At 33.8% G+C, this 23938-nt stretch overlaps 1 protein-coding gene and 2 long non-coding RNA genes across 11 annotated transcripts in view; 2 read left to right on the top strand and 1 right to left on the bottom strand.

The window, feature by feature from the left end:
• LOC111420849 (shavenoid) overlaps positions 1-23938 on the bottom strand; it is a 372982-nt gene that overhangs the window by 194037 nt on the left and 155007 nt on the right. For 7 of the 8 annotated variants that reach the window (XR_011641225.1, XM_071198256.1, XM_071198259.1 and 4 more), the window contains 2 exons: positions 14792-14902; positions 277-410 (listed from right to left, as the gene is read on the bottom strand). Coding sequence is in view for 6 of the 8 variants with exons in the window: in XM_071198256.1 (XP_071054357.1) it covers positions 277-410; positions 14792-14902 (245 nt within the window). In the remaining 2 variants the exon portion in view is untranslated. Of the gene's footprint in view, positions 1-276; positions 411-6976; positions 7063-14791; positions 14903-23938 lie in introns of those variants that run through there. The other variant, XM_023053895.2, reaches the window with a different exon arrangement.
• On the top strand, positions 6620-7840 carry LOC139430859 (uncharacterized). Its single transcript, XR_011641235.1, has 3 exons — positions 6620-6856; positions 6936-7179; positions 7516-7840. It is a non-coding gene; the product is annotated as an uncharacterized lncRNA (long non-coding RNA).
• LOC139430860 (uncharacterized) lies at positions 10739-12557 on the top strand. Of its 2 annotated transcripts, none has more exons than XR_011641236.1 (3): positions 10739-11083; positions 11149-11341; positions 11533-12557. It is a non-coding gene; the product is annotated as an uncharacterized lncRNA (long non-coding RNA). The 2 variants fall into 2 exon arrangements; XR_011641237.1 differs by having other exon boundaries at positions 11149-11478.

The following is a 23938-nucleotide window of genomic DNA, read 5'->3' as shown; positions in this document are numbered from 1 at the left end:
GTAAAATCTGTTCGATTAATGGTTGCAACTTGTCGATTTTGTATTCATTGATTAATGGTACCTGGAAGCAGATACTGATTTATGCCGCTGCAATTTATTTATCGAATCAGACACAATCGAACGGTACCATAGAGGGTACCGTTTGCGGTTTTCACTTGGCGGGTTGCAGGTTGTTGATAACGATTACTAGTTATGAAACGAAGAAGATTGATTGAGCGGGAACGGCGTAATTGTTATAAACTGGTTTGGATAAGCTTTCGTTAAGCTGCTACCTACCTGTAGGAACGTTCTGCCTTCGTCTCGATACAATCGAAATGGAACATCTGTATCCGATGGATTTCTTAAGTCGATCCAACCATTTGTTGCTAAAAATTTTGCTCCGGATACTGCGCATATTGGTGTTGTTATTTCTAAAATTAAAATTAAATCATTTTAGAAATGTTTAAACCAAACTTTTTTTATTAGATATAGCTATACTGGGAATTTGATATAACTGTCCAACATAAAATGCAAGATAACTTAATAGTACAAGCATTTGGTAGTTTTACAAAAGTAACGGTGACGTTTTTATGATAAGTCTGAGTTATCAGAGTTGTTTCTGGTTGTATCAGTTGTTTCTTGTTCTCAATATGGCTAAACCCGAATGTTTCTAGTTCTAGATCTAGTGTTAGTTGTAGTTTTAATTGTTATTAAACGCTAAATTGTTGTCTATTTTTACTGAAATAAAAGTAGAAGTAACACTAGATCTAGAATTAGAAACATTCGGATTTAGCCGGACGTCTCTTAAGACGGCTAAATCCGAATAATTCTAGTTCGAGGTATAGTGTTAGTTCTATTTTTACACTTACACTGTCACTAAAACTAACATTAGACCTAGAACTAGAAACATTTGGGTTTAGCCGTACGTCTCTAAAGACGGCTAAACCCAAATGTTTCTATTTCTAGGTCTACTATTAGTTCTAGTGTTCGACACTCGCCGACGATCACAGAAAGAAAAAACAGATATCATCGTTCTACTAGCATTGTCATTGCTATAATTCTTTTAACATACCAGTTAGTGAAACTCCTTGTCAAGGTTCTTCTTTTATAAGTAAAACAAAATCATATGTCACAGATTCTACGCATTGTGTGGAATCAATCAAAAGTATGAAGTTAGATACTTAGGACATTCTGGAACTCCAGAAGTTCCTAATCATCTGAATTCGCAATACCCAAATTCGCAACACCAAATTTAGCACGGAACCGGATGTTGCTAGAACACCTACATTTCCTAGATGTTTTGGTAGTTAAGGCAGATCTAGAAACATTCGGGTTTAGCTGTCTATAAGAGACGCACGACTAAATCTTCTAGGTGTAGTGTTAGTTCTAATTTTTGTTGTTATTTAGCGCCTCTGAACACATTGAACTTGTTTCTGAAGAAAGTTAATGTTAGTTCAATATACAGGGTGATTTATTAGCTCACCATCAAACTTTGACATATGATAGCTAATCCAATTACCATAAAAAAATGTTAATGAACATATGTCCTATTTATTAATAGTCAGTAAAATCAAACATTCAACAAAAACAAAGTTGTCATTGTAATTGACATATTACAAAACCTTACTTTGCTGTAAGGTTTAATTATTACATACAAGAAGAAACTCAAAATGTACGCTTATAGCACTGAAGAGTATGCTGATATAATCTTCGTGTATGGTTTTTGCAATGGAAATGCTCGAGAATCAGTAAGAGAATATCAAGAAAGATTTCCACAGCGTCATATGCCATATAATTCAGTTTTTAGCGATTCTTTCAGAAGACTGCGAGAAAGAGGTAATCCTGCTCCAGCAAAAGCTATTCGACCACATATAGTTAATGTAGAGGACGAAGAAGCTGTAATTAATGCTGTCATTGATAATCCTTCCATCAGCACTCGAAGAATAGCACACAACATACATGTATGTCAAAATTTTGCATGGTGCGTATTGAACCGCGAAGTCCTTCATCCGTATCGTAAACAGCATGTTCAAGCTCTACAGCCAGGAGGTAATCAGCAACGGTTAGCATTTTGTGAATGGTCATTGCAGCAACATGCCGAAAATAATGACTTCATTTCAAATGCTCTCTGGATAGATGAATCATGTTTTACACGAGATGGTATAAAGAATTACCATAATAAACATATCTGGGCATTACAAAATCCGCATGCGATTAAACCAAGGAAATTTCAACAACGTTTCAGCATCAACGTTTGTGGTGGAATATTTAACAACAATTTACTAGGTTTGCATGTACTTGATGGACGTTTCAACGTTGTAAATCACAGATTTTTTTGAACAATACATTTTTTGATTTACTTGAAGATATACCTCTTAATGTAATTCAAAATATGTGGCACCAGCACGATGGTGCCCCACCTCATCGCAGAAGAGTTAATTAAACCAATATTTTCCAAACAAGTGGATTGGTAATAATGGTCCATTTGCTTGGCCACCTAGATCCCCTGACCTTAATCCATTGGATTTCTACTTATAGGGTCAAATCAAACAAATTGTGTATCAAGTGGAAATTAATACACGAGAACAGTTATTAAAGAGAATACAAATGGCTACTACTGAAATAAGAAATCTACCAGATATTTTAATTCGGCTGAAGAACTCTTTAATTCGTCGTTATGAAGCATGTATTCTAGCAGAAGGAGGCTATTTTGAACAATATTTGTAATATTTATGTGTTTAAAAAAATGTTGCAGTTAATTATGATATAAAAATTAAAACTTTAAAGTGTTATAATTTCGTAAATAATTTAAATAGGACATAATATGTTCATTAACATTTTTTTTTTGTAATTGGATTAGATATCATATGTCAAAGTTTGATGGTGAGCTTAATAAATCACCCTGTATATTTTTATCATGGTTCTATTAGCATTGTCAGTGCCATAACTCCTCTAACGTACCAGTTGGTGAAACTCTTTGTCAAGGTTCTGTATCATTTTATAAGTGAAACAAAATAATTTGTTAGAGATTCTACGCATTTTGTGGAATCAATAAAAACTATAGGATATTCTGGATCTTCTGGATCTCCAGAAATTCACTTAAACTTGCAACACCCATTGATTAAATTTACCATGGAACCGGATGCTGCTAGAACAGTTACATTTCCTGAATATTTTGGTAGTTAAGGCAGAACTAGAAACATTTGGGTTTAGCCGTCTATAAATATTCTAGATATAGTGTTAGTTCTAATTTTAGTTGTTATTCATCGCCAAGTAGTTATTTATTTTGAACACTTCGAACTTGTTTCTGAAGAAAATTAGTGTTAGTTCAATATATTATACTAATTACAATAAAAGTAGCAATAATTTCTGAGCTTATGATGTATACCTTCATTATCTTTTTTTTATTTCATTAAGTTTTTTTAAAAATTAAACGAGCGAAGTTTTTTTACAACTCATTAAAGCTACTTAATCGACATAATCTAAATATGGTCATTGCCAAAAAAATTTCAGTCTCCACATTAAACTTAATTAAAAAGAGGAATTTGACCTGTAGGTATATATTTGGAATCGAATTCGTGCTTATTCACTTTAACTTATTAGTACCGGTCGAATCGATCTTATTAGATACAATCTGTTTCGCTTTGCATAACGAATTACAAGCGCATCTACGTGTTGCTTTAACCTTAACTTTATCCTTATGTTACATGAAATCTGTTCATTAGTTATGCATAAGTTAACGCATATCGGTTACGCCGTAACTAACATGAATCTAACGATTGGTTTTATTCAAAATTGACATAAGCTTCCTAGTACAAGCGGCAACATGTGGGTGATATACGCGATGATGCATGGAATTTATTTTTTTTTTCTAATTCAATGTTAAAATACGCTGGGATCATACTGAGCATAAACTCTGCCGCTTAATTATACCGATAGACAATGCGACGTTAACGAGGGAGCCGTCAGGAACGTTGCTGGAACGGTTCGTGTGGATGTGTTCTCGCATTCTGGCGGTATGGTGTTCTTGCATGGCGACGTCGCTTTCAAAGTCAAATCGCTTTTCCAACCGGTCGTATTGTAAGAGGGTCTATGGGAGAAGAATGACTCCTGGCTTAATGCCGGTATCCATCTCCGGCGCCGGTTTTTACGAGCCGATACATGGCGTTGTGCAAAAGGCTCGATTTGTCATGATGCTCAATCGTCTTCAGCAAACGATTCACAAGGCGCGCGTTGCATATAGTTTTATTCAACGCCCATTGTCTAGGGAACGGTCCTCGTTTGCGACGACGAGCTTGGGAACGTTAATGCTACGGTAGTTACACTTTAATGGCTTTGTAGGCGTTAAGGATTCTGATTATACAAGTTTTTTTTTTGTTGGGTTTCAATGGAAGATATAGAGATGACTTCTTTTGGTAAAATAAAATAAAAAAATTTTTGCTTTGCTAATTAGGGGAAAGAAGGCGAATATCTTTTTAGCGTGAGTTTAGTTTTTGTAGTACAGTGTACTTACGCAATAATAACTTTAATTTTACAATGGAATACTAATTATTTCCTAACATAATTCTGTGCGAATGAACAAAATGTGTATTAACCGCCGGTAGATTAATATGGACTAGAGGGGTCGATATTTCTCTACTGTGGTCGATATTATTACTAATGGCATTCCTTTTCTACAGATGTCAAGTTTAAAATATATTCAGAAAAGCACACGTTCTGCAAGGTCGGAAGAGAACATGTCAAAGAATTTGTCAAAAACCTTATCAATACGAAAATCTGCACAAATGTTTGATGTCCCTTACGGAACCTTGCTAGATCGCTTAAGAGGTCGTTTTTCTGTAAATAAGTACAAATTAGGAAGAAAACCCGTCTTTAGTGTAGAACAAAAGTCAGAGCTAGCAAGTCTTTCTAAAGTATTTTATGGATTAACTGCTAAATCAATCCGAGAACTCGCCTACGAGTTTGCAGAGGCAAATAAGCTCAAACACAATTTCAACAAACAGAAACGTATATGTGGAAAAGATTGGCTCTACTCCTTCATGGAGAGAAATCCAACTTTAACCTATCAGAGACCAGAGGCTACCAGTCTAAACCGCATTTTAGCGTTCAACAAGAAAGGTGATTATTTTTTACGATAATTTATAAAAACTGTACCAGCCAACATAAATTTGAAGCTCATCGTATTTTTAATGTTGAGAATCAGGGATAAGTAAAGTGGGCAGAAGAGGTCAGTTAGTGACTGCCGTTATCGCAATGAGCGCTGCTGGCTTCTACACCCCCCAATGTTTATATTCAAAAGGGAGAGAATGAAAGAAGCGTTAAGCCGTGTGTCCACTAGCAAGTCACTTGCGGAAGAACTTCTGCAAGTATTTGCTGAAGTGTTTCCACTCAAACCGAAACTTGCGGAAGTCTGCTTCCAGAAGTAGTTAGTAGAAGTTATCACGACGAACTTGCTGCAAGAAATTGCAGACGTGTTTCCACACAATGTGAGTACAGCTTGCAGTAGTTTGCTTTTTTTACGAATGACAGTATAAAAATGTCTTGTGGCAAAATAAGATTGGCAGCTGCCATCGCAGCATATTTAATTAAAAAGACACAAATTAAAAAAAAAAAAAACAAAAAGAAGTGTTTGGGTGAGAAATTGGGTGCTGCGGCGCGTAGATTTAAGTTTCCAAAATACATTACTTGAAGAATTGCGGACCGAAGACTCCATGCAGCTGAAAAATTTCCTGAGAATGTCTAATGATGATTTTGAATACATTTTATCTTTAATTCAAACAAGTATTCAAAAGCAGGATACTAAAATGAGATTGGCTATACCTCCCAAAGACCGGCTTTTAGTTACTCTTCGAAGCATTTTGTTTTTTAATTTTATTCTTATAGTCTTTTGAGGACGTGTCCCATAATTCAGGATAACTTTCTTGTTTTTCAATTACCAAATGTGTTTTTTCACTACTCCAAACGAATTTATTTTTGTCCATTTTTATAAATTTTGAAAAGAACTCAAAAAAAAACACAAAACAAAACTGAAAACAGAAGAGAATATCACAAACCGTTTACTCACGTATACCCGACTTCTTCTGCAAGTCTTCAAAACACTTGTAGTTCACAGCAAGTCGTTCAAGTTACTTCCAGCAAGCAACAAACACGTGTTTCCACATAATTGCTGCAAGTAACTTCTGCAAGCCGTGACTTCTGGAAGTCGACTTCTAATACGTGTTTACACGACAAAAACTTCTGAAAGTCACTTCTGGAAGCAACTTCCGCAAGAAAACTTGGTAGTGGACACACGGCTTTAGAAAGAAATGGACCAGCAAGCGCTATTTACCGATGTTCTAAGTCTGGATGGATCACGGAATGTCTTTTCACTGAATGGATCATTCATTCAAAGATCCAGTTTTATTAGTTTTGGACAATCATGTTACTCATTCAAACTTAGGTACTGTAATGTTTTACTGTATGTGTCCCACTTGTGTGTGTGGTGACTTTGATTAATTGAAGTAAAACTACAATGTTCGGTTTTTCAAAAAAAATAAGGTTTTCTTTAATTTAATTAATTACAATAATAATAGTTTTAACTCTAATTAAACTCAGGGTTTCGGGCAACTTCAGTTAAAAAAAAATAAATTTCTTTTGAATTTAAATTAAATTTCTATCGACGATAGGTAAAACTTTTAAATAAAAACAGAAAACTACAATTATCGACTGAAAAATCGATCTGAGAGAGAACACGTTTATTTTTTATCTTTTTGAGAGAGAACAGGGTAGAAAACTCGTTATATCCGTCCTTGAAATAAAAATGGTTAACGTTTTAAATTGAAATCGTTAAAAGAAAGTGAACGTTACACAAGAAAAACTGAAAAATCTTTACCCACAAGTAAGTATTGATAATGAATTATAAAGGAGACTCTTGTGAGTTGTCTTTTGAGTTTAATTGGTTAATTTTTCTTTTATAGGTTATGTTAAATAAAAAAAAATAAATTATCAACCGACTCACTGCGAAGAAAAAGGGTTTGGATTCAATGTGATAACAGGATAATGGATTGTTCTCTTGGTTTCAGAGTTCGAGCTAGTTTTCTGGATTCCTCGTAATTTCAGGTCTCTCTTTCGGATTATTCGGGATTCTTCTGACGGATGAGTGGACTGCTTGTCCTTCGGATTTGGATGACTTCGAAGATGTTTCAGGAGTTCTCGGATAAGGTTTGAGGATAATTCAATTATTTTATAATTTTGAGGTTATTTTTTTTTTCTGTCAACCGACATGAATTTATTGCCGGTCAGATGACGACTGTCTCCTGTTTGCTTGCAATTTCCTTTTATACTCGGCTCCCCTCCTGTTTCTTCCTCGTTTCTGATTGGTTCTTAGGTTCGCGCCTTTTCCAAAATTTAAAATTTTTGCGTCGAAATTAGCGTCATCTCTCGGATTTTCTTGGAACTAACCTTCAAAATTAAATTCTTTTTCCGCTAATTTCTCTCTTATTCCTTTATGAATCGTAATAAAACTTCGTATTTATCGTTGTCTTTTCTTGTTTTCAGATATACATTGGAGTACACGCCAAATTCCATCAATGAGTAAAGTTAGAAAAATTCAATTTTAAATCAACAATTTCTTCTACAAAATAACGTTAAAACATCAAAGGATGGATGAAAAATGTGCTTTAGGAGCTGAACTAATTTAATTGATACCTCTGGAAGCAAACTAAACGGTTTTAAATAAGATTTCTACCAACAAAAATTTCTCTGTCAAAATTTTATGGTTATGTTTTTCTCGATGAACTATGAAATGGTTATTTTTATCACAATTTCTGCAGAGATAACGGCATTAAGGTTGTTTCAGTTCTACCCCACACATCACACAAACTTCAGCCTTTAGACGTTTGCTTTTTTGACCCACTAAAGATTGCCTATGGGCAAGAATGTGATAGGAATATAAAAGCCAAGCAACACGAAAAAATTTTGCAAACCGACATCGCAGAATTATTCAGGAATGCTTATAATAAAGTAGCAACGGTGGAGAAAGCAGTAAAGGCTTTCCAAGTGATCGGGATATTCCCTTTCAATCATTTTGTTCTTGTACGACGCATCCTACATCGGCTGCTGACACACAAAGCAGTAATAATGCTCAGCCAGTCAAAAATTTGGACAGAACACCTTTTTCTATCCCTGAACTAAATTCACGAGAGTTTCTTTTTAAACTTAAACGTCGTCGAAAGTCGCCAGAATCAGAATTTTCCTCAGAATTAGGTTTAGAAGAAGTTTTAGACTGATGAGGAAGACAAGACTGTTCAACCTAAGAAAGAAAACGCAAGGTTTATAGATCTTTTACCATTACCGACAGTGAAAACTAGAAGTAACACTAGTAGAATGCAACATTCCGTTATTCTGACTTCAACGCCAGTTAAAGAAGAACTGGAAAAGAAGGAACATGAAGAAAAAGCCCGCGAAGAGGGTTAAGCGGTGTCTAGGTCAACAACAGAAGATGATTTTGGAAGAAACAATGAATTATGGTGGAGATGTCGCTCATGTGGGGGTTGGGCTCATGCTGATTGTACCGAGGTTGAGAAGGCGCAAGGCTATATTTGCAACAAATGTTAATTATTTTCAGTTTCCTTTCTCAAAATAAAAAATATTCTTTACATTCGTTTTTAATAAATATCTTGTAGAAATATCCGATCGATATTATAGCCGATAGGTCGATATTATCCGCCAAAATAATGTCTGCAATTTTTTTTCCTCTAACACAAAATAGCTTAATGCAATTATATATTCATTAGATATTTTATTTGAGTAAGACATTTTTCCATAAGTTTAATGATGAAGCTATATTTTTTATTAAAATTTATTAAATTTTTTTATTTTGCAATTCACTATTGAAAAAGAAAGCAATAACACACTTAATGTTCTTGACCTTCAAATTATTAGAAACAATACAGACAATATTTTACAATACAATATTTTCCGAAAATCAACCACCTCAGATAGTATTATTCCAAATAACTCTTTTACCTGTTATCAATATAAAACAGCGAGTTTTAGATTTTGCTTTAATAGATTATACAAAGTACCCCTTAATGAGGGAGAAGCCATCTCAGAAATTCAAAAAATTATTAAAATAGGAATAAACAATAACTTCACTATTGCCGAAATGCAAAACATATATTTCAATGTCCACAATTCACACATTAATAAAATGGTATACTATTTTATACCATTATTTATATTCACACAACAAATATACACAAAAATTCTTATCTATACCTTATCAACCTTCTTTGACTAAGGTCCATTTGACTACCATGTTTTAGTTAAATTTATCTTATAGATAAACCCATCTACTAGCCAATCAGAGCGCGTAAAATAGCCGTAACCGTGGTAATAATCCCTTAAATAGCTTAACCAGAAGATGGTAGTAACGAACCTAAGGCCCACTTTTACCACCTCCTGATAATTTTATCCGATAGATAAATCCAGTTCTTAGCCAATGAGAGCGCTTAAAACCGCCGTAACCATGGCAACTATCCTCTAGATAGTTTATCAGGAGGATGGTAAAAGTGGGCCTTAAATTACTTAGCCGCAACTTATATAGATATGGCATTACAGCTTCTTTTAAATCCGAAAATAAAATTTACAAACACCTTTTCAATAACAAACATAAATTGGAGAGAAAGAACTTAGTGGCATTTATGAAATAAAATGTTCAGAATGTGACATGTTATACATTGGTCAGACGGGTCGTAATATACTAACAAGATTCAAGGAACATTTAACGAAGGATAACTCAGTTATTTACAAACATATTCACAATTTTAATCATAAAATAGATACCAATAATTTAAAACTTGTCAGAAATGTCCACAAATCTAAGGAGTTAGACCTTTTAGAAAAATATTAGATCAACATCAATAATTACAATAATCGCCTTATGAATGTCATTAATGATTTGAATAACTTTAGATATTTCACTAAATTCATAAAATAAGCTTGTTTTCATATTCAAATTTCCCAGCTTCTGAAAAAACTCCACTTTAACGCATGCGTTACCTCCTTTCAGACTCGTACTTGTTCCAATAGTCCAATTTTATCAACCATCCGAGATGGATTCCAAATAATTTTTTATTTCATAATTTGTAAGTCATAATAGTTAATATTGGAAAAATTCCTTTTCTTTTGTTTTATGTCGCAGATGAAGACTATGGGAAAACAGCGAAAATTCAGAAGAATGGAAACCAAATCGTTTTGAAGCTTAGGACCAGTAAATACAAGATCATTGAGAGAGTATCCGTTGCTGGTTTTAGCAGATGCGTCAAATACTACTCTTATTTTAGAAGAATTAGCTCGAAGAACTGGATGATGTGGGATATAATAGGAAGATAGATGGTTATAACTGGGTGAAGGAACGAGAGACATATGTCCTTTTGCCAGGTAATCCTCCATAAATTCTTTGTATTTGTCATAGACGGTGGAATTTTTAATTAGTCTTTTTTCCAGAGATAAAAATCTTCGTAAGGCTTGTGAGTAAGACTGACCTAACTCAGGACTTGCAGTTTTAAAAATTAATTTAACCATAAATCGACCATTATCCATGCGTTGGTAATTATTTACGAATTCTCCTTCGCATCTGATGTCTTCTGGCGCCTCGGTAATACTATTTTTGACCTGATCTAGTTCCCAGAATTTTTGGAGGTACTGATCTAAAGATGGCTCGACCAAAAGATAAATATTGGCAGTTGTGTTATTATTCTCAGAAGTTTTACCCATCAGCAGCCATCCAAAAATTGACCCTATTGCAGCTGGCTCGTCCACATCACCAATACGACGTTCTCCAGTGAAGATATGCGGAACCAATTCAGCTCCAAGAAGAAGATCAATACAATTTGGAGATGTTTGACTTGGTGAAATTTTTAAATCTCGAAGGTGATTGTATTTGGATATATCAATGGTAGTTTTTGGCTGGTAAGAACATATATTTTTGGATATGATAGCTGTAAAGTTTAGTACGGGATGATTACTCTCATGCGGCTTAACGTCACATTCAACTGAACCCTGGTTACAATTCGACTGCATGTTGTTCAACTCTTCTATCGTGACAGATCGGATGCTCTTGGTAAGTTGTAACGTTTTTTGTAATCTTTCAGTTATAAAATTGATCATGTTACACGAATCAATCAGAGCCCTCACACGATGATAACCTCCAAAACGATCCTGGATGTCTAATTCAGCAACAGGGCGAACCACAGTAAGCATAGTATTCATAATGGAGCCAACAGTATTATCTACAGAGACACACTTGCCTTCAGATGAAGGTTCCAAAGCAACAGCAGGACGAGGTAAATGCAGCAATGAATGGTGGCGCTTTTTGCAGGTACGACAAGTGTTCGTAGAATTACATCTACTTGTTGAATGACGATTTCCCAAACAGTTTTTGCACAGATTGTTCTTATTAACAAACTCCAACCGTTGTGCGGGCGTTTTATCATAAAATTGTGAACAATTGTATAGGTTGTGAGCATCATTACACAATGAGCAATGAAAATTACTTAATTTCAATTTCAGTTCTGTGGCGAAGCTTGATGGATTGGTCTTGAATGGTCGGTTGGCATTAGATTTGATGTCCTTGGAGCTTGTTGAAGTGAGTTTCACTGCATCCAAAGCTTTGGCTTGATTCTCAAGGAAGGTCATCAGCTGTACAGGGTGGTTCAAATTCGATGTCCGAATAGGCTAACTCGGAAACTATAAGAGTTAGACAAAAAGTAGCTTACATGTCATGATCTCGTTTTTCGAGAAACTGCTAATGCCGAAAACCTCATAGCGCTATCGTCTTTTGTTTTTCCCCTAGAGGCCAAAATTGGAAATATCGTAAAACCAGCAAGTGCAATTATCTTCGTTATTATTATAGGTGGAGTATTATAACTAAGACATTATATGGACACTTTTTTATAGAGAATTGGATGACGTAGTCAAAAAAATTTTTTCGGTTTTAGATTTTGAGATATTATCACAATTTTGGTTTTTTTAAATGGAAACAACCACTGATTATTCGCTTATTAAATTCGTTATTTTTTTCTGATTACAAAAATATAGGGTTCAACAGGTCTATTTCTTATTGTTTTAGAATAAAACTAAAAATAAACTTTTTTTATAAAATTTCCATCTAGTGTCGTCGAGGAAATTAAATTTACAGTTTCCTGTAAGTTACGGGGCGGTAGGTAAAATCTAAAAAGTTAACAATTAAATACGAAGATAAGTTCTGGTATTTAAAAACAAATAATTTTTTAATATGTAACATTTTAAACGTTTTAAAATTTTTGTAATTGGTCTTAAAAACGGGATTTTTAAAGTGACACTTCAGAAAATTTTTGAATACAAACAAATGTTGCTATGTTTATTTGAATTAAAAAAAAACATATGAGCGCCATCTATCGATAATTTATTAAGTCATTTAAAAATAATATTAAATCGTAATAAACAATGTGAAATAATGCAATCTATTCCAACTTTTGTGTAAAACATATATAGATTAAACAGTTCAACAAATATATTTGTTTCAAATATCAAAAATATGTTTTTTTAATTTTTAGTTATAGAACCATAATTTACAGGAAACTGTAAATTTAATTTCTTCGACAACACTAAAAGAAAAGTTTATTTTTAGTTTTATTCTAAAACAATAAGAAATAGACCTGTCAAACCCTATATTTTTGTAATCAGAAAAAAATAACGAATTTTTTTAGCGAATAATCAGTGGTTGTTTCCATTTAAAAAAACGAAAATTGTGATAATATCTCAAAATCTAAAACCGACAAAATTTTTTTGACTACGTCATTAAATTCTCTGTAAAAAAGTGTCCATATAATGTCTTAGTTATAATACTCCACCTATAATAATAACCAAGATAATTACATTTGCGGGTTTTACGATATTTTCAATTTTGGCCTCTAGCGGAAAAACAAAAGACGATAGCGCTATGAGGTTTTCGGCATTAGTAGTTTCTTAAAAAACGAGATCATGACATGTCAGCTACTTTTCTTCTAACTCTTATAGTTTTCGAGTTAGCCTATTCGGACATCGAATTTGAACCACCCTGTACATACGTAGGTATTTCGAAATTGTCTAATTTTTGTAGGAGAATGATGATTGATGATAAGTTTTTTATAATAATTTGACTTTTTTAACGATGAAACACGTGAGACATAATAAGTTTTTTGGAAATATTTATACTAACCTTGAAATTTTCAGAATTTATTATAAATATATTATAACACGTCCTTCAGGATTTTAAATTTTTAACTTTAGGTTGTTACGAAAAACATTTTAATAACATTTCAATTTGAATTTTTTGTGATGGTTTTGAAATATTTGCCTGATGAAGGAATAAGTTATTCCGAAACTTGTTGTACCGAAATAAATTTTAATAGAAAATATAGCTTCATCGTAGAGTTTTAATAGTTCTATCATTTTTCCATAAACCTGCAAGAGTTTATCTTCGTGTAAAAGGAAAGTCATTGTAACTGTTGATGCTTAAGTGGTTGATATTTGCCTCCTTTCCCCTACATAATTTGGTTACTCCAGTTAATTATAATTATATTTTCAGCAGGAGGTTAACAACTAGTTGTGTAATATTAACATGTATTGCAGGTGTGCGGGCGCAAGAAGCGAGGAGAATCTAATGAGCGCAGAGTATAAGAAGCTCGGGAAGGTACCTCGGGATCATTACTCGCTTATCTGTCATGATTCCGCGATAATCTTCGCCTTCGTATGGACTTTACAATTCATAATTCCTAGCAACCGTAACATCCTGTGCGGCGGTAATTAGCAAATAGGCGTCGAACACGTGCGCGACGCACGTTGAGTCTCTTTATTACGGAAATTTATTCGCCGATTTGCATAGACGCCGCTGCTGTTTGAAATTATAACAATACGCGGGGATAATGATCGTAGTAATTGCACACCTTAGGCACCTTAAAGCCTTTTGTGGTTATTATTAACACACACGTAAACACGGAGTTTAATATGCGTATCTGGTTTTCTAACAGTTAACAAAGGTCAAAAAACTTTTTTATTAAAATCCGCTTCTAAAACCTCTTTTTACGGCTTATTTTTATTGGTTTTGGGGATCAAAACAACGCATTTTCAAAGAAACTTAACGAACTTAAGAATCGGCATTTTGAGGATACCAGGGCAGTAAATCGCGTTTTATATGTTTTGTTAATCGGGAAATACTGCTTCTTAACTGTAAGAAAGTTTTTATGGCTTAATACGGTTCCGATGCACATATTAAGAGATGTCCCATTTTTAGGGAGATAACGAAAGGTTTTAACGGGACCAGAACCTGATTCGAGTGTCCCTAAGTTGTTTTTTTGAGACCACTCATTTCCAGCGGAACTGGTTGCAATTTAATTAAATTTAAAACAAGAGTGTTCTTAATGTTATTCTTTATTAATCTTATTCATTAATTAAGTGTACCATAAACATAAAAAAATGTTTCTTCGATTTAAACATAAACAGATGTTATCTAACTGTTTTTACTTTCGATTAAATAAAAGTAATTGTGTGTGAAAATAGCAAAGTCGCATCTGTTACTTGGTGTGTAACTTGAAGGCGATGCCTTGGTAAAGAGCTTTTGTTAGAAGAGAGAATTGTTTCGCATCAGTATGAAAACGACAGGTGGTCGAAAGATAGCTGTCTCTATAGAAACTATCAAGCTGCTGATTGTTCCGCTAATTTGAAAATAAACGACGCTGTCCGTCACACCACGTGTTATTCGTAAATGTTTACTCAAAGATGATGATATTTACCATACAAGAATACTTACCAGGAAAATATATCTCTTTATTTGGATGTATTATTTGTCCTTTCAACGGTAAAAAAACGAAAGGAATTTGTTGGGATGATGAACTTCCAGTAAACGGTGCTAAAGGACATTCTGAAAATGAAAAGAAATAATTATTAGTTGTTTTGTTTACTGACATTAATCGAGTATTTAACGAGAGGTAGTTAAGAAAAAGAAAAAATGGGAAGAAACTTTTAACCATCTTTAACAGTTAAGCGTCATCTGCTCTTCAACATTGTGAATTGCTTTATTACCCTATTACACTTAACGATTCCTTCGACGAAGTACGCCATGTGGTCGAAATGTGTACTCTACCTTCTGAAGCAACTTACATTAGTCCCATTGACATTTATTAAAGACACGATATGGTGATTTAATGCTTACTTAAAAAAAAAATTCTTGCTTTTGCTTCTATACGATGCATGCACGAAGATGTTTATGTTTATGTTTATTGATGATGCAACAAAGAATTTACAAGCCCACAAAAAAAAATACAAAAAATAATACATAAAAGTAAATAAAATAATAAACACTCTGAAATTATCAACAAAACCGGACTTAATAACAGTGCATCATCAAAAAGAGCCGAGTCAATGCAGACATAGCTTGTCTGCTATTGTTTTTCATCGGCCCTTTTATAATAGAAATAATAAATAAATTGGTTTCAAACAAGATAGCACTAACTATATATATATATATAAAAAAACTATATTAACAGAAGTAAGCACCTAAATTAGTTAGCAATGAAAAATAACAATAATAAGGAATAATAAAAAAAAAATACAACAAAATTAAAGAACAAAAACATAGCAAAATGAAGAAAAGGTTGAACAAGCTGCCGCGAACAATCTCCCCCTGCCCTGTTAGGTCATACAATTCAGAAATGCAAAAAGTGAATATTACCTCTTAATAAGAACTTAAATTTAAGATTTAAATTTAAATGCTGTTCTGCTCAATCAAAAGAATTTTTTTATAATATGACTTGAAACTTCGCTCACTCAGCTGCTTGACTGAATCAGGAAGGCTATTCATAATAGTAGTTACATTATAAGAGTAAGATCTTTTAAAGATTTGAAGTTCATGGCGTGGTATGCATAACATGTGCCGATGTCGTATATTAATATTGTGCACGTCACTGCGATACCTGATTCTATTGGCTAAATATGGTGGACATTTATACATAATAATTCTGTGAAAGAGGCAAGCACTGTGAAGGATTCTACGACGCGTCATATTCAACCAATTTGCCCAATTCAGAGTGTGTGATATGTTTTCCCGTCTTTTAATACCATATATAAACCTCAGACATGAGTTCTGCACTCTTTGGATACGCACTTTGGTTACAGAGTCTAAGCATGGATGATATAAAGCATCTCCGTAATTGAATATGGACAGAACAAGAGCCTCACATAATTGGATTTTCAAACGTTGGTTAAGTAAGCTCCTGTTACTGTACAATAATTTAAGCGTCACGTAGGCTCTACGAATTAGTGAAGAAACATGTCCACGGAATCGGAGTGCGGTATCAAGACGTATATCCAAATTACAGCACTCGTCCGTAAAATTCAATTTAACACCACCCACTCCGACACTCAGAGACCCCTTGACCCTGTTCACCACACCACCACTCCCAAATACCATAACTGCTGATTTAGACGGATTAATAATCAAACAATGATTTGAAGCTTTGTGGGCCAATTTGTCTAAATCAGAATTGATAGCTTTTTCAGCCTTGTCAATGTTATTCTCATTGAATGAGTAATAGACCTGAGTATCGTCAGCATACATGTGAGCAGTGCAATAGTCTAGTACTTTTGGTAAAGCAGCCGTATAAATTAGATAGAGCAGAGGGCCAAGAATTGAACCCTGCGGCACGCCTGAGGACACCACTGCTGCTGAAGATTCCTTTCCATGAAGCTTAACAGTTTGTGACCAATTCAGGAGGTAACTATTAAAAAACTTTATGGCACCCTCCGAAAGGCCAATATGGTGGAGTATTGCTAAGAGAGTGGGGTGGTGAATGGTATCAAAGGCCTTAGAAAAGTCCAAGAGAATCAGGATCGTGGCGCTTTTTTGGTCAATTGCATGGAAAATATCATCCGTGACATCGAGAAGGGCTGTCGTACAACTGTGTCTTGAACGAAAACCAGACTGACGGACTGGTAGAATGTTAAATTTATTTAGATGCTGGGTAAGTCTAGTAGCAACCACTTTTTCCAGAATCTTGGACAATATAGGCAAAATACTTATGGGGCGGAGATCTTTAAGTTCCCGAGGGCTGGATGTTTTTGGAATTGGCGTGACTTGAGCAATCTTCCAAAGGTCAGGAAACACAGACAATTCAAGGCAATAGTTCACAATATGACATATATACGGTATAATTGTTGGACAACACATATTCAACATTTTAACACTAATACCGTCAACTCCAACTGTAGTTGTCTTAATGTTACAAAGAATATCCAATATTTCCTCTTCCGAAGCGAGAGAAAAAGACAGTGATTCGATGACACCAGGGAAGATATTAGGTTGATAATGCCGAATTAAATTGGCGTCACCCAACACACTGATCTGTGCATCGAGGAAAACCTCATTAACCTGATCGGCGTTGCCTATAGATTCAGGAATTGTCCGTTGCCTGACACTAACAATACCCATCGACCGGAAACTCTGCCAAAGTTCACGAGAATTTTTACTATCTAACATATGTGACAGATACGCCCTCTTCTCTTTTTGAATAGAAGAATTAGTAAAATTTCGCATCTCCTTGTAGTATTTGAAATTTTCCGGATTTCTTGTTTTCTTAAATTTAGTGTACGCATCATTCCTAAGTTTCATCAACAGTTTTATATTGTCGGTGATCCAAGGGCGAAAAGTTTTTCTAGTTGTAATAATGCGCGTTGGAGCGTGGACATCAAAGAGAGTCAATATAAAAAAGTTTAAGAAATTTACCTTATCGTTAATATTGTTAAGTTTGACAATATTTTGCCAGGGTATTGCTACTAAATCTCTTGAAAACAATTCTAAACTGAAACTATTAAAATCCCTGTAGTGTAATATTTTAGGCAATGCCTTCACACCTGATAAATTTAAGTTCACGTAAACTAAGGAATGGTCAGCTATGTCATGCACCGGAATAACCCCCGAATCGTTTACGGGTGCATCTGCATCGACAATAACATAATCAATGCAAAATATCGGGTTACGCGCAAAAAATTTCCTTGAACTCTTGTTGGGTTGCAATTACGACACATTCGCAGTTTTTCTTCGAAATCAGATATCCGAAAGCAACCGTTTTGGTTCGATTACAGGTATTGTAAGACAATATCATGAAATTGCTTCATTACAACTCACGAGAAAAATGTTTCGTGGAACTTATAAGCTTCGAACATGGTAATGTGGTGGTTTTCGACAACTTAATTTTTAAGATTGAGTTATAACCTTGAATAAAACCGTAGTACTAGTGGTAATTTAATCTTAATATACGAGCTAAATTTCAACGGTTAATTTTGGGTTTTCTCAACTATTTTTATGACACAGCACCAAATAATACTATAATTAATTTGTGTTCGAGTTTTAAGATTAATTTAAACGAAACATTGAATTTTAAAAATAAATTATGGTTTCGGCGATTAAAAGTTCGTTAACGTATAGTTTTAAATTGGCATGTTAATCAAACTCTTGACAGGCCATGTGTCTCAAATGAAGCTCAAAATTTATGACGAGATATCGTATGTAAAATTTAAGATCGACGTCGAAATTATACCAAAAAAAAAGTTGAATTTAAATTTTGCAATTTATTTTAAATCGAGAAAGATTAAAACAATGTACGAATCTTGAGAGGATATCTTAAGAGTATCCGATACACGTAATTGGTATCTAAATTGTTATCGGAGTTTATGTATTCTCCGTTTTGATTATTTATCTCAAGCAGGAAGTGGAAAGATGGAAAGCAACGGACGCGCTACTTTCTGCTCCACAATTAAAAGGCTTGAAACCCGAAAGGTTGAAATCTGTGCTCTTGCGATACAAATCGAATTCGATCCCGAGTATTTCGATCTCGAGTACGCCGAAGGCTCGTGCGCACTAATTTAAATAATTATAACGTAGGCAGTGGGTTTGATCATCTGTCTGTGCTCACGATAACAAAATAATGACGGTAGTAAAACGACCTCCGATTTATTGTCACTATTATTTATTTTACGTTGTAAGATCGTAAGAATCGTAACAAAATTGCCGCCACGATGACAAAGTAATTGATTGCCGATCGGAACTCGTAGTTTATTATTAATCAACAACGATTTATAGAGAACAGTTTACGCAAAACTGTTCGAGGAGCAAATTAACCCGAACAGTTACATCGCTGACACGAATTGAGCGTTTTTATAAAAGCTTTAAGTTCTAAAGTTTAACTAGTCGGTTGCTCACGGAGCGATTATTTAAGAAGTACGGATCCTTATTTGAAGAGAGTAAAACAGGTATCGTGAAGAAGATATACCCGGGAAAATAGTGTGAGAATGATTCTAATCAGTCTGACCTCGGGCAATTGTGCTTTGTGCTTCCCCCGAGGCAGTTAGAAGATCGTTAACAGATCGTTCTGCGGTTTGGGTTTATTACGACGTACGGCGAGACGAATCGACGTCATCGTGCGGTTAAAACCCTCGAATTCGTGTGGTAAAAAATCATTTTCAAGAGAGTTATTTTTAAACAACAATAACATCTATAACAACAAAACTTATTCATAACACGCTTCTTCTTCTTCTTTTTCTTCTTAACACGTCGCACGCGAGTCTTCATCGTTATGATTGATGAGTATTCCTTTCTTTATTACTCATATTAATAAAATTCGATGATGAATATCCTATTATTGTGAAGAGTTAAAAAAATGTTTGTAACCAATCTTAGATGACAAAGCAAAAACAAAAAGAGAATGTATTATAACCATCAATCAACGTAATTAGACTTATGATGACGCGTAATGATGTGGTTATAAGAACGTTCAAATATTGAACAAAACGTTGTAATATGATAAACTGTTAAGTTTTTTTAACGACTGAATCCTTTCAAATAGAGAGTAATTTTATGGTTACACAACAAACTTATTCCGAATCTTTTCCATATGGTAATGCAAAAATTAAATGAGAGTACACTTAATTAATGATTATGTATATGATGGTAGCCTTACGTCTCTTAAGACGTGCGTTTCAAAAGTAACGGATAAATTCGATAAAATCATTATATAAACAATTTATGAAAAGATCGATGAAAAGATTTAAATTTTTTGCAACTTTTTGGTGTATATTTTAAATTTTTTCCGCCATTTTTAAACGAGTTATGACGTCATCGAAGTTCTTTTTAAATGGAACACCCCATTTTTTATATCGGAATTTGAAAGAGAATTTTTTTCTGAATTATGTGCAATAAATATTAATATCGGTTACATAAGAAAATTTGCGAGAAAAATTAATTTAAAGTTTTATTATTTCACATTCATTTGATACAGAAAATAGCAGTAGCAGTGCGTAACCATGGCAACCAATTGTTTTGATTTGACATTTTCAAGTGTCAAATCGAATTTTGAAGCAGGAGAATTTGTTCGTATCTTATTTTTCAAATTGGAGAAGACAGAAATTAACTTAAAAGGATAGTGTTCTATTATTTTCAGATTTTGATCAACTTGATAATTTCTAAAAACTTTCATCAGCTTATCCGTTAATTGTGGTATGTAAGTGATTTTTATGTATGTGAGATTTAAAGAATCCTGTGATTGAAGATCAATGCGATTATTTTTAGGAGTTACATTGAATAATAATTTGTTCAACAATTTGATTGGGTATGAATTATCTAAAAAGATATTCTTTAACGCGTTTAAGTTGGTCTGGATAAATTGTGATTCTGAAATATTAATTATTCTATGTTTCATATTTAAAACTGTATTAATTTTATGTTTCACCTTGTGAAATGAGTTGAAGTGAATATATCTGCCTGAAAAAGTCGGCTTGTAGTACCAATCAAACATTAATTGATTGTTAGAACCTCTTATAACCTTAGTATCCAAGAAAGGGACAAAGTTGTTTTTTTCACATTCAATAGTAAATTTTATGTGATTATTGAAATTATTGAAAATGTCCAAAACCCTCTCCTCAGAACCATGTGGTATAGATAAAATAATGTCATCGACATATTTTTTAATGAATGGTAACTCAAATTCCAACGTAGGAATTATTTTCTGTAAACTGTAATCCATAACTATTTGTGTTAAAATGGGTGAACCCATGGGCGTGCCAAAGATCTGTTGGTAAGTATTATTGTTAAAAGTAAAAAAAGTTGAATCGCAAATAGTGGTAAGAGCTTTGAGGAAAAGTTCCTTTTTAACATTAAATTGCTCTGAAATGAAAGACCACTGTTCTCCAATAATTTGAATAACCAAACTGACGGGGATATTTGTAAACAAACTCACTACATCCAAAGAAACCACCACATAACCTGCGGGTAAAATTTTACCTCTTAACTCTCTTACAAAATCAAAAGTATTCTTTACATTATAATTTGTTTTTGAGTCAAAAGCAACCATTAACATCTTAGCCAACAAAGATGATACGCCGTAAGTAGCCGAGCCCACCGAAGAGATAATGGGACGCAATGGGATGTCATCCTTGTGTACTTTAGGCAGAAAATAAGCTCTTGAAGTGACCGTATTGTATTTTGTTAAGTTTTTCAATTGTACTGCATCGATAAAGTTGTTGTCAAACAAATCTTTTACTAGTTTATTTATTCTAGTTTGTAAGATGTTGGTCATATCTTTATTGTTAGCTAGTTTCTTGTAGGTGTCTCTGTCATTCAACATCTGTTCTGCCTTGGTAATGTAAGATTCCTTAGATAAAACGACTGTAATGGAACCCTTGTCTGCTTTAGTAACTAATAGATCTGGATGTTCTTTTAGAAATTTAAATGTTTTACGTTGGGTAGAAAGTAGAAAAGATTCCAACCATGTAGGAGTAGACTCTGTTGTTAAGTGATTAGTGACTATATTGGTCGCTTTTGCTCTTACAATATCTCTCTTACTATTAGATATCGTGTTGATAATATTCTCAATTTCCATAATCAAGTTCTTTGTGCAATACTCTTTATTACCCAAAGGTGTAACAAATTTAGGACCTAAAGCCAATAGGTGTTTAATATCATCCGGAATAATAACATCAGTCGTGTTAATTAACCATTTATCTACTCTACTATTTAACTTATTACTAAAATTATTGATCCTATCTTTATGTAATTTGTTAAATTTTTTGCAATTAACCTTTTTCCCCGAACAAATTCTCCTGCTTCAATCTAATCTACAGGTTAAATATGGGTTTTTACATTAACTTTTTCATCGAAGTGTTAAACTTTGTGTGACTAATCATATAACATAAAACAAATGTATTCTACTAAAAGGATGGCAAAGTTACATATTTTATCGTCAATATATCTTTCTGTAGAAGTGCACAGAACATAAATTTGTTAATTGAAGTGTAATTTTTTCATTTGAATTTTTTATTACGATAATGTGTGCAAAAATAAAGTGTTTTAATTCTTATACATATAAAACTGAAGTTGTCACCATCAATAGATATATGATGAATAAGTGCAAAGTATGGAAGATCATTAAAAATATCGTAAAATAAAACATCCTGTTCATTAAATCGAATCACATTGATTTCAAGCCATTTAGTACACTGAACTTTGGCAACTGACTCTTCTACAAACATTAATGGTCCGTGGGTTATTTTGTCAATCATATTCTTATTAATACAAATTTCCACTATTTGTCACTAGAACTAACATTTGATTTACAACTATTTTATGTCGAACAAAGTAGATACGCGCTGGTTTCTATAGAAATATATTTTTAAGTCTTTGTAGATTTCAAAGAAACACGTTTGTGACAAATTAAATTGTAACTTTTCCCTGTTCAATATTTGCCAACTTCAAAACGAAATATTACTGTAACAATCAAAACGGATAACCATTTATTGTAACTAGATATTCCTTTCTCCATCAATCGATAAACACCAACTAGTTTATCTGCATGTAAAATCGGAATATAACTTGTAACCAAACTACAATAATGTCAATGTAACCAGAAAGTCGATCCTATGTAATTTGTTTTATCCCACGCAAAATTTAGCAACTCGCAGAAGTAAACAGTTTCACGGTGTGTTGGTATAGAATATCACAAAACACAATTCAGAATCTCTAAATTCAAGAGCGAACGTGGTCTGATTTACATGTAACGGATCGTTCGCGCTGAAAGGAAACACAAACCTTAAAGCTCCGTGTGTTGGAAAGTTTTTCCGCGAGTGAGCTTTTACAGTTAAAGACCGGGGTCCTGTTGTATTCGTTGGTCGTCGCCATTATACATTGAAACAAATATGCCGCCGCCGTCGCCTCCGTACTACGGCTTTAACATATGGTAATGTAATGCAACGTTATTGTGTAGGGACGGTCATTTGTTTGGCTAACATGAACCGTTTGAATGCGAGCGAAATTACGACACAAGACACACGCGTTGACGACCAATGTCAACTTTTGTTCATTCGATAGATATTATATTATACACACCGATTCCATGTATGGAGAAGGAATTTAAGAAATGCTTTTTACCGGAGCAAAAAAATTAAAAAGATATTTTGAATGATAACCAATTAGTATTTATAGCTAAGAATGTTACAACCCATAACACAGATAGTGTCGGTTGGATTCCTCGAATGGTTTGGACTCTTGAAAGGAAAAAAAACTCGTAACTGTAGCAAAATGCTTTCGCTGGTTAAGCTCGCTATAAAATGTCTATTGATTTGGGTCGTTTTGAAACGTTTATGAACTATAAAAGTGTGTCTTTCGCAGCAGGATAGAGTAAGAAATAAAATAATAAAACGGTCGGTTCTCGAGGTACATAGGAAAAAAAGATAACAAGAAAAACGTGTTGGTATTGGCTCGACTCCACGTTCAGAAGTGAATTCATACGATGTGTTTAGTTTACGTTCGTAGCATTTTAATCGTTATAAAACGACCGGTGGTCTCCTTCCTAAGATTTCCGAGAAGATACGCGCTTTTAATACGCCATAAATTTTCGTCGGTGTTGTAAAT

The sequence above is a fragment of the Onthophagus taurus genome, chromosome 7 (genome assembly GCF_036711975.1).
Source record: "Onthophagus taurus isolate NC chromosome 7, IU_Otau_3.0, whole genome shotgun sequence".
Taxonomy (NCBI): domain Eukaryota; kingdom Metazoa; phylum Arthropoda; class Insecta; order Coleoptera; family Scarabaeidae; genus Onthophagus; species Onthophagus taurus.
This window is presented reverse-complemented; position numbering and strand designations above follow the sequence as displayed.